This window comes from Tyto alba, unplaced genomic scaffold (assembly GCF_018691265.1).
Source record: "Tyto alba isolate M040663 unplaced genomic scaffold, T.alba_DEE_v4.0 Super-Scaffold_14, whole genome shotgun sequence".
Classification (NCBI taxonomy): domain Eukaryota; kingdom Metazoa; phylum Chordata; class Aves; order Strigiformes; family Tytonidae; genus Tyto; species Tyto alba.
The window spans coordinates 28,012,069-28,029,014 of record NW_024881276.1 but is presented as its reverse complement, the minus strand read 5'-3'; the positions used below and the strand labels follow the sequence as shown (position 1 = coordinate 28,029,014).

The 16,946-nt window shown below is 41.0% G+C and overlaps 1 protein-coding gene across 3 annotated transcripts in view; it reads right to left on the bottom strand.

Annotated features, from left to right (window-relative positions):
• HLCS (holocarboxylase synthetase) overlaps positions 1-11,929 on the bottom strand; it is a 128,928-nt gene extending 116,999 nt beyond the window's left edge. The window contains exons 1-3 of one of the 3 annotated variants that reach the window (XM_042788639.1): positions 11,360-11,929; positions 7,705-7,857; positions 1,818-1,980 (exon numbers count right to left, since the gene is read on the bottom strand). In XM_042788639.1, the coding sequence (XP_042644573.1) occupies positions 1,818-1,980; positions 7,705-7,857; positions 11,360-11,656 (613 nt within the window). In that variant the 5' untranslated portion in view covers positions 11,657-11,929. Of the gene's footprint in view, positions 1-1,817; positions 1,981-7,704; positions 7,858-10,998; positions 11,125-11,359 lie in introns of those variants that run through there. The other 2 variants (XM_033011322.2, XM_033011323.2) reach the window with 2 other exon arrangements.
• Positions 11,930-16,946: the final 5,017 nt, after the last annotated feature.

Here is a 16,946-nt window from a genome sequence, read left to right as displayed (position 1 = left end):
AGAAAAATACTCTTCAGAAGGTAATTGTTTTTCAGCTGCTGAGCCATGAAAATATTTCATATCAAAGCCTGCAAAATTGTACTAAATCTCTCTCCACTCCCATAGGCCAAATACACTTACTGTGTTTTTGTTTCTGATTTCTCAAAGAAATTCAGTGAGAAACTCCATTAAAGAGTCAACTGGCACACAATACATCAGATCCAAGTTCAACCACTTTCTTCACTTAACAACACTTGCATTCCCTTGAAACTATATCCCCTTTGCCCAGTTTGGAGCAGAAATTTGAAGCAAGACTTTTTCACATTCTGGAAGAATTTCACAGCTACCAGCCTACATGCTATCCCATCAACAGCCTCCATCATCCTGTTTTCATGGAGCAGTTCTAAACACGCACACAGTACCTGAAGCAGAATGAGCCAGAAAACACTCTGAAAAGTAAATGAATGGGGCACTCTCTCAGTTTCCATTCCCTCCTTGTGTGAATATTTTTGCAGAACATCACCAAGAGACAGAACTTCACATCAGATACATTTGTGAACATATTCCTACCCTCTTATACCCTAGCTAGCTGTTCTCTGTTTTGTCATTTCCTGATTTCTGCCAATGCAGTATGATCTACATAAAAAAAACAACCAAACAAACAAAAAACCCCACAACCAAATACAAAAAAATCCCCAAATCAAAATATTATTATCCTAGGTGACCCACAGTTTTATCAACACAGCTGAGAAGACACAATTAGGCAGAATGAAATGAGACTCTTGAATGAAAAAATCCAAACCACATCAAAAGAATTGGTGTGGCCCTACCACACTACAATACCCTACATACTGCATATCATGGCACACTTAGAATAGTGCTAAAAAAAAGAAGTTCAAATCTCATGAAAAGGGAGGTGAAACTTGTATGTCCTACAGCCCAGAAAACAATTCTATTTAAGAATGGTATTACAGGTGCAACCATGACTTCTTCCTTTTCCTCTCTCTGAAATTAGCCATAAACTCCCTCCATGCCTTAGCTGAAACTATTAAACTAATCAGGACGCAAGAACTCGTAGTTTTGGTATCATTAAAATCACCTCCTAGAAAAATAAACCATTCACCAAAAATTCAAAATTCAATTAGCAACAGCAGCATCCCTCCTTCCCCTGGTTATCCCTCTCCCTGTTTAGAAAGCATCTGAGAGCTTTTCACTCAGTGATCTAAAGGACTGAGATGCTCAAATTACAGCAATTGCTCTCAACCTATGTTTAGCTTTGAATACACTTTTATTTAAAATCTGAAAAAAACAGAACATTTGCATGAAATCTTCTGTATTTTTTTTTCAGATAGAGTAGTTAATTTAACAGATAAGACTTATGCAACCAATATTTTCTAACCTCTGTGAAATTTATACACTCATGCATTTGAAAAAGATTAAACACCATCTTGCATGCTTGGCGATCTCATCATACTAAAGTTAATTATTCACAGTAGCTTATGAGGCATTAAAGAAAAAACAGAGGTTTTTATACCAAAAACCTTTTGAACTATTTTTCTGTTATTTCTGTTGTTGCATTTGTAAGACATTCTGTAAAGAGAGAAGCTCACTCAAGAAGTGGTCTAACTTTTCAGTGACCTCTGTATTTGACAGTGTTCGATATAAAATACAGTAGTGCTACAGAGTGATGAACTGCCTAGAATGACAACAGAATTAAAATACTGGGCCAACATAAAAGCAGGGGTTTTAATGTAGGCATAAAGTCTATCTGCACAGTCCTAAAATAACCATGAAACAAACATATTCTATCATTAAAAACAGTTTGTGAAGATACTTACAAACAATCTTGTGTGGCACCATTCCATTATCCATTTGAAGCCTGTCTTCCATGAATGCTATTCCAAGGTTGCTGAAATTATCTACACTTGCTTCAGCAATTAATTTATAAGGTTCTCCAGGTTTGTAGGCCAATGGTGAACAATAGTCTGACCACTTCACAATCTAGAATAAAGCATATGCATGTTTTTCAGTTTGAAAAGGTTACATAAAAATATCAAAATACCAACAGCATTATGAGTCTGCAAGGTGAACTGCAAATAAAAATTACCCTTTCTTCCTGGAGGATTCTGCTATTAAAAAGCAGCACAATAGGCAGAGCAAACAGAGGGACATTGTCAAACCAGAATGGCACAACCAACAAGCCCATGGACGGGACAGAATGGTAAAGAAAGTACTTTACGAAAAAAAAAAGTTTAGCTACTAAGGTTACAGAATACTAAACTGGCAGAATCACTTTTAAGACTTGTTTCTGTGATGCCTGATGTATTTAAAACAACTACTGTATTTAATAATATAATGAGACAAAACATCTCAACTAGAAAGGCTTTCAATTGACAGTTCCTTTCACACAGAAATACACTCTTCATGACTACAAAGGTCAGTGTATGAGACCGAATACAACCAGAAGAGCATACTGAGGAAGAGTTGTGTAGCAAGCAACACACACTATGAGATTCAGTGCTGAGAGAAGTAAACAAAGCAACATCCACACTGAGTGTTGAAAGCAAACTGGGAGTACAAATACGTCTTTCCCAAAGATCAATGCTATACAAGATTCAAGTGACACACAAAATGGCAGAAGAATATTATCACATTCTGTAAGTAAAGTTCCGTCTTTACTTTCAGGACATAGCTTTCAGCACAATTTCTAAGAAGTATGCTGATAAAAAGAGCAAAAGTAAACTCCTAGGGTTTAGTAAAAGTACCCACTGACTATAGAAGCATTAACTAAACATGGAAGATTCGAGCTGCTTACCTATATCAAAAATTCTGTTCCATCTTGGAGATCAAGTTTCAAGTTTAACAACAAAAGCCACAAGTGGAAGAAAAGTGAAAAGGGTTTTGGTTTCCTTCTGAAAGGTGGCCACATTAATAAAGGCTACAAATCTGTCTGCTGACTCATAACTGAAAAGGACTCTTTTTAAACCTTACATTTATAAACCAACAGTACCCAACAAAACAATATTCAGACAAATGACAAACACAGTGATTTAAGAGTCAATTCCGAAAGCAAAAACTGAATAAGGCATCCAATTTCAGTAAAAATTTTGTGAATGATACCACAGCCTTTATCCTTTGTAGAACACACAAATCAATTGTTCTCCTGTGAAGGCGTTTTTTAAAGACAATGAAGCACCACCTGTTTTCATGACATAAAGAAAAAAAATTAGCCTTCACCATATAATATGGTCCAAACACTGGAAGACAAAACACAGTTCCCACACAGCAACTCCAGCACTTTGACACTGTCATCAAACCACTTTAATGAAGTTAACCCTTTTATCACTACACACAAGATGCAACACTGATTAAACACTTATTTTCAACACACAAAATGAAGGTTAGCTCTTGGATATTTTACTTGTTCATAACTTTATTAGATTATTGGCTAAATTTACCTTTCCATCTACTGCAGTTAAACAGTTTACATAATATCCAAAATAATCTATTTGCAACGTTTGTCTTTACAGTATTCCCCAAGGGAACAAGAAGAAAGAATAAACTCAGATTTCATACAACCTTAATAGTCTCTTTTCTAAGTCATTTTCAGAGAAAGACTCTGATTAGTGCAACCCAAATGAGACCATCCAGTCCATATTCATATTGGTGGCCTTTGGATACCTAACAAGAAAACTGGCTGGGTATCTTCTGATTTATCACCTATACTAACCATCAGTGGACAAACTCAGTTTCCAAAAGAGAAAAAGATAGCAGCGTGTGGGCAGTGTGTTGGTGTTTACCACAACGTCAGCTGCCTTCTTTAACATATGGGTTAAAGTCCAACTCTGTATGAAAAGAACATGCAACAACTTCAAATCAGCTGCACCAGAACACACAGTTGGTGTGAGGCTGCCCTCAAACTCATGACAGATGCATCACTCTGCTCCTGAACTCTTGGACATAACAGTCGTTCACTAGCTAAATCAACAACAGTGAGTTTCTACCTCTGGGACCTTCTGGAAGGTCATATCCATGACTGTACAACAAAGAAATACCAACTCCAAAGTTATGAGATACATTTCTGGGCATACTAGTATTGATCAGTTCTGAAGGAGAACAAAATCTCCTTCTGGAAGATAGCTATAGACCCTGATAGATTTGAACCACTGTTGTTGGAGCATCAGTCATACTCCACTCTCACTGGCAAAATCTATGTCCAAGTCAGCCAGAATTGCTCTAACCGACTGCCTTGAGTGATGACCTGGACAACACCATCACTTTCCAGATGGAAGGTATTCCCAACTGCGTTTAGTCTATTGGTACAACATCCACAGCTGGAATGGAAGTCTCCAGTACTCATAAGGTGTAAAACTCTAAGGGCCTGCTGCCAACTGTTGGTAATTCACAATCACCAGGGACAAACATGGCAGATACATTTATGCTATAATACACAAGCTTCCTTCTCTATTTTCCTCAGCACATGACTCTGGGCTACTCTCTGTAGTGGACAGTAAGAGACTCACACCATATTCAGATATCCTTTCTTACCCAGAGAACAGACACAAGTAAGTAACACCCACATGTCACTCTAAAACTGTGAGGAAGATATATTGATGCTCTTGAGCTTTTTTTCACGGCACCAAGTGAAACATTAGTCATGCTAAACAAGTAGAAAGTAGTTATTGCTGTCTAGTGCAAATAAACTGAATATACAAAAGAAAAAGTAAGGCCATTGCCAAGACCTATGACCTGTAATCCTGCTCACGCAACAGTCCATTTGTTTCACAACAGAACAAAAATCCTCAGAGAATATTTTTTCAAATGGGCCAAACTTTCCTGCTACGACTAGAAATCATCAAAATTCTGTCACAATACAGAATGAAAGGCCAGCTCTTAGCAAGAGATGAGAAATTATTTATATTTCTGCTTTCTGAGTCCACCTCAGTTTTACCACAAACCAGTCACAGATCACCGATTGCCCTGCAAAGAATGGCATCTCCTTCTACAAATTCTCATAGGTCACAGGAGTAATCTGTTCTTATAGCCCCTATGTCGACAGCTGGCTGCCAGAGGTAGCAGAATTAAGAGCACTTTGCTAGAAGTGACAGATACACAGAAGAACAATAAACAACATAAAACAGCAGTCCTTTTCCTCTTTAGTTTCGGTCTTTTGCCTTGACTATCGCTTTTGAGCTTTATAAATCGTATTAATTATTAGTGTCGACATAAGAATGCGAACATTTTCCATTCTAAAGAAAATACAAACAAAACCAGCAAGATTTAAAAACCCTGCTGAACAACAGACCCCAAAAGAACAAGGAAGTAGAGCTTCAACACAGGTGTTTTTGTGGACCTCCCTGCTACAAAGTAAAAAAAAAAAAAAATAAATAAACCTCCCTTAGCCTTCTGTCTGAGTTGGCCCAGCACTCCTCAGGTGCACTCTGAGACAATGTATGGAGCACAGTAGGTATCCTACTTTGTTTATCTCCAGAAGCAGGGCCCACCTGGATGGATTCCACAATTTTACATCAAAGGCAATAAAAAGTTACAGCTAATGTGGCTACTTCTTGTGTGCTCCAAGGAAACATGAGGCCGGTGGAAGCAGACTCAGAAGACTTCAGCAGAAAAGGTGTCAGAGTTCTCAACAAACTTTCAGTGCCTCCAGTCCTCACACTCTGAGCTTCATGGAGATAATGATTTCATCTGATGCAGCACTTCACCTGCACATCATTCCTCTACAGAGTAAAGACTAACATGCTCCAGAAACATATTTGGTTCTAGAATTCAGAGGTCTCCATGAAGGGTGAAGGTACTACAGATCTGATTACAGGCACAAATCTGGAATTGTGCCCATTCCCAATCTGTCCCTCCGTTCCTGCACTCAAGTTAGGTAAGTCTATTTACCAACCACTCTGCTCTCAGTGTTCACTCCAGCAGAGGACTCCTGGGTCATCTCCCAGAACAAGCGGCCTGGAAAACATATGTTCCTCATCCAGGGAAACAGACAGGCCATAAGCACTCCTGTATGTGACAGGTTTCCTGTTAACTCCAAGAAGGAGCTCGAAAGCAAGGATGGCCCTTTAGAGTGCTAGGCAGGGGCCATTCAGGAAGGCAACTTATCAACTGTTCCCAGCTTGTGGCAGACCCTGTTTAATAGCAGGGCTCTGCAGATTTTATGGTACCCCAGTGACCAGGCCAGATGTTTTATCACTACCTGCCCAGAGATATCCTAGCATGCACATCTTTCCATTTCTCTCTCCAGTAGGCAATGAGGTCCATTCTGCCCTCTTGAGAGCACATAGCACACACAACTGACTGCCTTAAGAAGGAACTAGGACAACCTGTACCATGTGGAAGATTTTTCCTCCCTGCAAGGTAAGTTTATCTTTTGCTTTGGGTTACAACCTTTCTCCCCTTCAGACCTGCATCCAAGCTGTCCTGGGTTTCTTCCTCCATTCCTCCACTGACCTTGATTCATGCAGCTGTCGCAACTCTTCCTCACAAGCCCAACTCCTCCTCTCAGGTTCCTTCCTAAACATGCTAGCGCAGAGGCACAGCTGACTGGCTTGGCCTTGGAGCAAGGGGAGCTTCAAGAAGCTTCTCACAGTGGGCCACCGCTGTAGCCCCCCTCCCCTGATACCGAATAACCCCACCACTCACTCAAACACAGGATACAAGCTGAGATGCCTAGGCAGCAAGCATTCCTCGTGTGAGTAAAAAGTTGTAAAAGCAACAAAATTTAGGAAAGAGAGAGACATTGTCTCAAGTTCACAGTGAGTTTTGCTAGGGCCTGCATATAATTTTTATGCATAATCTTTTTACAGATAGGATATATTCAGTAACAGAAGTTTTATAACATCATCATCTCAATCCACATCTTCACACTTTCAATATAGCGGTGGTGAAGGCACTTTTTAGATTTCTAAGTACGTAGGACATTAATATTTTGTAAGTATGCTTGCCACAAGGATTTCAGTACTGGTTTAATTTGTATCTCTGGATGCCTCAAAAACATTTTCGAAGTATTATGCACTAAAGGGCAAACACAATTTATAAAATTCTAACCAAGAAGCATTGACACTTCCCCACTGCATTTCGTAGAAAAACAAAGAGATTAAAAGCTTGATTTTGGCATTACTTTTGCAGACTGACAAAATAAATGAAATGCATAATACTTTAACTTGTACTTATAAATCACAATGAAAGGAAGCTTCCAAGAGAGACCTCCATTTCAACTGCAACTTCTCACAACTACTTGGTTGAAGGCTTGAAGAGCTCTTCAGAAATCATAACATACACTTGCTTTGTATATTCTTACAGAGGCCTTTGTTTCAGCTAGTGTCAGAGACATGACACTGAGGTAAATGTGATCCGCCTTAGTATGACAGCTCTCAAGCATTTTTTGCCTCTTTGGCAGATCAAGTCACACATGCCTTACCCAACGTCATGACAGAATTCTGCTGTTCCCATCCACAGCCAGAGAAGCATGCTACTAAAGAAAACTCAGTAAAATGTCTATGGGTCTATTTGAAGCATAAAATAGAGCTAGAGTATTAATGGCGATTCATTTTAATGAAGATATTACCTTTTTATTCCCAATAAGATAAACATACAAAATCTAGCTGCCTTCCCCCCCCCCCCTCCCCTTCAAGTCTTTTAGGCTTATACCCAACAGATGACCCATCTGTACTACTTTCTGTGTAAGAAATAAAGAGAAACACTTACCTCTTTTGAAGAGCCAGGTACTTTCGGCAAGTTATCTGTCTGAGCTGAAATGCTTTCTGTCACAAAAGCTATATGTTCTGCTTTAAGTAACTTATCAGAATAAATAAAAGGAGAAATGAGAAGTAGACTCCACCTGTTTAAGTCATCAAGGAACTGAAAGAAACAGAAATGAAAAATAAGTCTGTATAGCAAGCATCTGATTCAACAATTAATTTTAAAATTATGCCCAGCCTAAATTAAAATCTCACCCTTCAGCCTTACATGAAGGGTCTCTACCATTTCAGACTCCCAATGAGGAAAAAAAAAGGGGGTAAAGGTCTGAACCATTAAGCAGGAACACATCAAAAGTAAAACTAAAAGTGACACCCAAGCTTTTAAGCCAAATCAGACTCCAGCTTTCAGCTTTACAAGAAGAGCACAAAAGTGAGTGGGCCACAAGACCACTGTGCCATTGGCACTGTGCCCATGGTGGGCCACTTGCCACATCCCTCATTCAACCTGATCCTCCTCTCCCATTCACACTTCAGTTCACCCTGCCTCTTCCTTCCTACCCTCTTCTCCCATAATTATGCAAACCCATGACCCTGCTGCCTCCATTCTGGTGGCTGAAGGGCACTGCCTGCTGCTTGGCAGGGACTGAGAAAGTAGTCACAACACACAACCTGCCTGGTCAGTCACTACAGCCCCTCTAACTGGAGAGTAGTCCAGATGACATTCATTCTAGATGGGTAACAACCGTCCAGGAAACATACAGCCCCACTGGTAAGTCATATATGCTGTCTCTACACTCATCTGCCAAAAGACCAACCAATCTGTGAGCCACAAGTGACCCAAGAACTTTATACTACACAGGTCTAATTTTAGACTTAATTTACAAAGTTTCAGGACCTCCTTTGTAAAGCCAGTTATATAAAGACAGTTATATTTTGCAGACAGGTACAACCTCAACATAAATTATTTAAAAAGTGATTTAAAAAAATCTTTTAAAAATATTTGAAATAAAATGAGAGAGTGCTTTTTTTTTTTCTTCTAAATATATTAAGTCCTCATGCACCAGAATTACTCATTCAGTATGTAACTCTAAATTTAAAGAAATAACTAATTCAAAATAAATTTGTCCATATGGTAGTCTATCCACTTAGCAGACCGTTGTACAAACATTTCCTTCATTAAATTATAAAAATGGTTCCCTCTCTTATCCTCACAAATGAGCAAATAAAGCTCAATAGCCTGAATCAGTAGGCCAAGGAAGAGTTTTAAGAACCTCAAAACTTCTCAATACATAATCTGATCCCACACCATATTACATCAACTTTCACGTAGGTATTGCATTGAACTTTCTTTTTCTGCCATATTTTACAAGTGGCAAACATCAGAAACAGATATTTTGCTATTACTATACTAGACACACATGCTTCGCACACCTTCAGTAATTTTATGTGGACACATAAGAGAATTTCCCTATAGCACACTCAAATGAAACCACACACTATTAAGTCTATGGGGATAGACTGCCAATCCAAACAGCTTTACTGAGCACTGAAGGTGCAAGAGTAAACATTGCTAATTTCCACAGGAAAGTGAACTGAACTCATGAAACTTTTCATCTTAAGCATCCAACTTGATTAAAGGTCAAACAGAAAACTGTTCAGGTTACCATTATGGCTTGCTGGTATCTTATCTTAAGGAAGTTATTGATCACAGTAAGAAGCAGTTATACCTACTTAAAAAGCAAAGTAGCTCAAGCTAGCTTCCCAGAAGCCAAAAAAGTATGCTAATTAACCTTTCTTTCTTTTTTTTTTTTTTTTTAAATCCCTCCCCAGTGTTCATAGACCATGCAGGGAGCTCCACAGTGATGCTGCCTCTAATGCAGCCAGGTCAGAACTGCCTGCATGAGCTGCCTATGCTACCGAGGTGCAGCTTGGCAGGCATCTTCCACAGGGATTCTCAAACACAACTAGCAACTTTCAATACATATTTTTAAGAGAGATACATTTTGAATAACAGCGTTGACCTTATGCAAAACTTCAAGCCAAACCAAACTACAGTTCCCTAGAGGGCTTCTCAACTCCCAATAAAGACAAATAAACTGACAAGCTTATAAGTCAACCTGCATGAATAACACTGCAGACAGAAAAAAATGTGCTTACTGTGCAAGGACTGAGGAGAAGCTATTTCAGAAATGAGTAAAAATGGAGCAAAGAACAGCCTAAATTAGTTGAAATATGATTTGCAAAACAATAATCCAGGCCCACTGAGGCAGAACTCCTCTAAACACACTGACAAATATTTGATTTTGCTTTTAAGTGCTTTATTGAAATGTGAATTAAGTAACTTTCCTGTGAGAGATCCTGAGATTGTCACCATCGCTTTTAAGAATGAAATAATCTGCTCATTAGATAGCAAAAAGACTACTTTTGAACAAATCCCATTAGCATTTATGATCTTATTTTCATTGCACTGAAAACATCCTCTTTACCCACTGAACTTATAAAAAGCTTCTCTGCTTCTTGACGAGTAGCACCTGGCCAACAACATGTTTCATAAATACATTTCAGTAACACCCATTTAAGTAAGATGTGTAGCAATTGAAATAATTTCCATAAACGCATATATAAACACCACCAAAAAGGAGATACCAAGAAGATTCTTATCTGCATGAATTCTAGTATTTAGTGACAAGTTTAGACAAATCCAACATTAATTTAAATAATTCAGATGATCCGGGGAGAGTGCCAGAGGACTTCTAATTCTGAACCTGAAAGTCAGAAGCAAGCTTACTTTCAGTTTTACTTCTAAGAGGGCAAATGAAACTTTTTCAGGCACGGTATTTTTCCACCGTCATGGGCTGCCACAGCCTCACCCCACCCTCTTCTCTCACGGTCTATTTGCAAAAACTGATTTTTCACAGACTGTGTTTTTCCTGTCATTTTCCTCACTTGAAACAACATTTTGCATCGGGAGAAGCATGCAGTTCTCCGTAACCGAAAGTGCAATTCAGACTCCATTACAAATTCCGCTACGTTTTAAATCTCGGACACAAAGACTGGATGCACAAATTCAGCACGTAGTATTTTTAAACTGAAGCCTTGTATTCGCTAAAAGTACGTTACGAACATTGAAATACTATCACGTTCTCCTCTGGCTCCAGCTATGCTTACAGAGCTGCACTTTACACGCGCATCGTAGAAAGTTCTCCCCAGCCCACTCCCTAAGCCAACAAGCTACAGCAGCGACGAGAAGTAACTACAACTGCACTGAGATTTTCTACCAAGGCAATCACCTGGGTCTTACCTTACCCTGGGCAAGTAGGGTTGATGACAAGCCCGGGAAGAAGCTACACGAGTTATTTTTTTCAGCCACAAGCCCCGGCTCGCCACCGACACGCCCGCTGTCCCACGCTGAGGGAGAAAGCGCAGCCCCGAGCCCCGCAACTGCCGCTCCCCCCGGACCCGCCGCCTCAGCCCACGACAACGGCCGTCGCCGCCCCCTCAGCCCCCGCCCCGCCTCCCGCCGCCGGGGGGGTGGGGGATGCGGCCGCGCAGCTCCGCCGGCTCCTGGCGGGGGAGGGCGGGGTCTCCGTTGCCACGGCGACAACGGGAGGCCGCTGCCCCCCGCCCCGCCCCGGCCTCAGCCCCACGGCTCGGGGCGGTACCTGCGTCTCGTCCGTGAAAAAGACTTTGTTCCCTATCCTGAGGCACACCCGCTCCTCGGGCGGCACCTGCCTGCGCGGCTGCCGAGCCGCGGCCGCCGCGGTCCCGGCGCAGCAGCAGAAGGTGAAGGAGCAGCGGGAGCGGTGGAGGCGGCGCACGGTGCGGCGGATGAGCGCGGCCGAGCGGGGCCCCCAGCGCGCCCACAGGTAGAGGTAGCAGAGCGTGATCAGCATGGCGCGCGCCCCGCCCCGCCCCGCCCCCGCGGAGGCCCCGCCTCCGAACGGCCAAGCAACGGCCATGCGGCCGCCCCGGAGGGGGGCGGACGCCCCGCCCCTCGGCCCCGCCCCGCCTGCACCAAAGAGAAAGGGGCGAGCCGGTTGGGTGAGCCGGCCGCCCGCTCTGATTGGCCGGCGGCCCCGCGCGCTTGGAGCCCCGCCTCTTTAACGCCCGGGCGGCGTTGGGCTCGGGTGGTGGGAGCAAGCGGCCCAACACACCACCCGCCCTCCGCGCTGACGGGAAGGAGCGCCTGGTGCCGCGGGAAACACGCAATTCTGCGGTGAAACAACGTGTAAAGAGAACAAATAAATAAAGTTATTGAAAAGGACCGGCCTGGGGAGTTGTCTATTTGCACCATGTCCATTGTCCCCAGGCTCTGGCGTGAGGGGCAGTGAGGAGGAGCGGCCTATGTCCTCCCGCCCAGGCTCCTCAGGGAACACGGCAGCTTCCACTCTCCGAAGCCAACGCTGTCCTGATGGGCAACGGTTTTGGGTGAAGGCGAGGGTTGAGTGTCGGGGTCAGGGGTTGTGGGACCTCCTCTTCAGGCCTGTACGTCACGCCCGGGGCCGGCTGCAGCACAGGGAACTGAACTCCCGCTACCACTGTAGAGGCCACTATGCTGTCCCGTCAGCTGCATTTGACCTTGCTGCTACGGGCCACAAAAAAGTATATAACCCGTAGGCAAAACAGTGAGAGACAAAGTATTCATTGCTCGTTTCAGTGCAGCAACAGGCAAGGATCTCATCTCCAAAATGGCTCCATACCACCGCCTGACCTTATTTCTGGGCCCAGGGTATCCTAAAGGAGCAGTATCCCCTCCATCACAGAACGAGATGAAGACACCAGCCTCCCGGTCCCATACCTGCTCCAGCGTAGCCACCAGACGGCCAGGCGGGTCCAAAAGGTTGCATTTGGTGTCAGCCAAGTCCTTGGATTCACCCAACAAGAAAGATGAAGCCAGGGCTTGGCAGGGCTGGTTGTTGAAGCCATAATGAAGAACAGCCTGATGGGGAACAAAACTGTAGGATTTGCAAGTGCCATGTGTGCTGCTAAACACAACATGCCACTACAGATGATGCAACAGAGAACTAATGCAAGGTATTCTGTACTTCTCTGGTACCTCTGTGCATGAAAGTTATTTAATAATTTTTACATTTTGTATGGAAGGTAGTCACAATATTGAGCTCTGTGAGAAGAACACCTGTATCAGTCTGATCCCAACAGATATTTAGTGGGTGAATGAAAAGGAAAAAAAAAAAAGGCAAAAGGTAAAATGCAAGAAGGCTGGAAGAAAGAAGCCAACACCAACATTAAAGTTGCAGCTGACTGATACGTGACAATTGTTTGTGAAGCCACAGTCTTTTTTATTGTTCTGAACTTAAGGCCTTGTATGCAATTGGAAATTTACTAAAATAGGTATTCTAAGAGAACAATTTCCTAAATGGATATCCACCAACAACACACTGACACTGTAGATAAACAAGGAACAAATTGGCCCTGCATGTTTTGGAGAGGGCATCAGTATGAAAAAAACCCACCACCAGTATGATGACAGACATTTTTGCTGCTTTAAATATGCACCCAGAGCAGAAGCTTATCCAAAATGGTAGGAATCACCCACACAATTTTGACTTCCACAATGCATGGCAGAAATAGGCGGCAGTTTCAGTTGGGAGGTCAAATAATTTAAATAATTATCCTTCTCCATCTCAAGCTTAAGAAATACCAGCCTTGTGCTGCTGCTATATCTTGTACATATTCTATGGAGAGAGGAACAAAGTCTCCAGTGGTCCTAACTTGGCATAATACACTGTTCCTTTGTGTGACTTTATCTTATGCAGGAAGTCAAAATACTTACCCAGGCACATCAAAAGAAAGAAAACAAGCAAAGTATACAACCTCAAAAGAAAGCTCTCAACTTTGGAATTCACTTTCTCTAATAGTTCAACAGCACATGCATTGCTGACCTTCAGAGCACACTGCAAAACACAACTGTTTACATAACCTTTACAAAATGAGGAACATGCTTTGCTTAATCATGTAGTGGCATCAAATGCAGTCAACTATATTATGATCCTTTTTGGTTTCATGGTTCCCTTACCGTGAAAATGTCTATGAGTAAATGAGAAAACTGAATCAAAACTGCATGATGCAAGGGAATCTAAAGCAGAAAAATATAGAGGCAAAATGCATCACCATTTTAAGACAAATTTCCATGTATGTTGGTGCATTCTCAATCAGAATAATCTGAAGCCAAAAAGTTGCTGTAGGTTTTCTAGTTTCTATTGTAGTGTAGGTTAGACTTAATCATGACAAGCTCTGATTAAAACATTAAGAATTTTAGATTGGGAAACACTGTTTTGTTTTTTTTTATTATTGTGAAGCCAAGGCCTTGTACACACCAGGAAATTTACTGAAATAGGTGTTCTAAAATAACTATGTCAATCAGTTCCTCCTTATAGGAGGGTGGAAGGAAGCCTCGGAAGAAGACAGTGAGTAATATTAGCCCTCAGATTTCCCAGAACACTTGGGTTTTTGTCATGGAGAAAAGGTTACAGAAAGGTACTGCAAGATGCTGGACACACACACACACACATGAAATTGTTTAAAGAGAATTTGAAAAACCCTGAAGAAAGTGGATAGGCTAAATTTTGAATTTCTGCCCACAGTCTTGAAGAATTCACATGCACACACACACAGAACGGGACAGAAAGGCCAGCTTCAGTTAAGGAGGGGTAAATCTCCCTTTGCTCTTCAAAGATTCCATATGGGAAGGCTCGCAGAGGAGGCCACTCAGAACAGGGAGCTGACTCTACCATATAACCTCATCATAGATAAGTCTCTTTTTGACTTTAAAGGAATATCATGAGACTGCCTTGCTGTGATTTGTGAATGGCTCAGTTTCATACTCCCTCTGTTCCCTAAAAGCTTTTTCAACAATTTCTCTTTGAGGAGCTCTGTATGCTATCAGTGGCTACAGATGTTTATGTCAGGTTGTTTAATACCAGATATTATTCAAAACGATAAATGCTGTAAAGATATCCTGTTTCCTTGACTATACAAATTTATAGCACTCTTTATTCTTGCAAATGCTCAGGTGCTTTCATGAGGAAACTGAGTAAAACAGGTTTCCCACAAAGATAAAAAACATCTTCCAATTAACGCAAAATAATTATCATATGGCTCATCTTTCTGTAAGGATCAAGTCTGTCAAAGTTATTCTCAGGTAGTATCAGAGGTCTGAAAAATACTCCCGGCCTTTGGGAAAAATGGATGGGCAACTGTAACAGAAACAGTGTTTTCTAATTTTATGAAATGTTTTTCACCAAATACAGCACCTTGTATTAAAATTAAGTATGTATATTGCAAAAAGTAATATAGTTCTTAAAATTAGACGTCTATGTCTGGCCTAACTGCTGCTTTTTTTTTTTTTTTTTTTTTTTTTTTAGAAACTGTAGATTATACACTATTACAGCTGCTTATACTTTACTGGAATAAACCATTTTTCACAGATCTGCAACCTGATTTTAGTTAATGGTGTCCATGAAAACACCAGTTAAAGTTGTGTGCTTCGATTAATCAGTACAATAATGTAATATTAACTTTCTTCTTCTACAGTGTTACCTGTAATTATATTAGATTATATTATAGCCTCATTAACAAAATTGTATTTTCAATGATTTTGTAATAAATTTTGTCTTGCAGGGTTTTATTGACAGATTTGGGCAACTTTTGCATCTTCTGCAGAGCTATATGGGTAACTGAGGGTAACTTTGCATCTTCTGGAGAGCTATATGTTAGTAGTTTAGGCTTTAGTCCTGCAGTAATATCCATGTTGGCAGATTCTATCCAGAGTTATAAATCAATTAGCCTCACATACGGATCTGATTGCAAGATCAGGACCATAGAGATCAGTTGTGTAATGCATACTTCCCTTCCAACTATCAAGTTAAATTAGGGCTAAACAAAACTAAGCTGATGAAATTATATATGTGTATTTAAGACTGTAATTCAGTAAGATATTTAATTACAATTTAGGTTACTTAAGAAGTTTGCCATTTTTTCTCAGGACCCGTGCTGCTATTTAATATATATTTTGTTATTTGAATATTATTCACCATATTCTTCATTCTAATAATTGTACTGATTTTCTTACATAAATGTTTAAAGGGATTGAGACTGTGCATATATTTTCTTCTTTGACATATGGTATTATTTACTCAGATACAACTTTACAAATATCACACCGTATTTAAACATGAGAGGGAGGAGATTTGGACTGTAAGTCCTCTATTACGTAGTCAGTGCTTCCCAGAACAGCATTAATGGCTTTGGCCTTTGAGTTTTAAATGTGTCTTTGATACAGCAAGAAGGGATGTTTTAAAGAACAGGGAAAATTTATGTAAGAGTTGGACCTCAACAAGTTGAATCTCAGATTCTGTTACTGAAGATTACTTCAGAAACATCAGAACCTGTGTTATGCAATTACTTTTATCAGTCTTAGGAGTGCCAAGTAGCTAACAAAACCGTACAACTTACATCAATGGTGGAAAATCAGTCTGACTTTCAAATCTGACCTAAGCCCCTCCCTGTTGGAAGAACATTTAATTTTAAGCAAAATCAGTAGAAGGCACCAAAAAAACGCCCCAAAACCACAAACCCACATGCAAAGGTATATATACAATGCCTTATAGTACAGAACAATTTCAAGGGAGAATGGTGTCTCCAAGGGAGTATATCCACTGATCTTTGAGTCCAACCCCTTCTTGCTGACTGGACACAGGCTACCTCCAGCTGGATCATAACTTGAAGAAGAGCCACAAGGCTTACCTCAGAGGGATCGGATGCCCACTAAGAATTTGCAGTGTCCTCTCAAACTGACTGTTTTGATGGTTTCTTCAGCTAAGTCTGATAGAAGGGACCTAATTCATACTAAACAATCAATGGACATTCCATCTGCCGCAAACAAAATTATTTCTCTCTCTCTGGGAAGAAAGTTCAGAGTAGAAACCAATTCCATTTGGGAGCTGAATCTGTTCCCTTTGATGTCGATGTGTAAACTGCATGGGTGGAAAGAGAATTCAGCATTAGGTTCTTACAATCCTCTTAAATCTCTGCAGCAGTTGGGAAATAAAGGAAAGAATGTAAACTGTAGCAATGAGCCACACCAATGAAAATCAGATAGTATCACCCAGCATGTAATAATGGTTCTTGTACAGTGTAACAGGCACCAAGTAATGCACCCTATGAATGAAAGCAGTGGGAAGAAAGCTTGGAAGAAGTCTGCTTCTATTCAGTCTTTGTAGGCTTAAA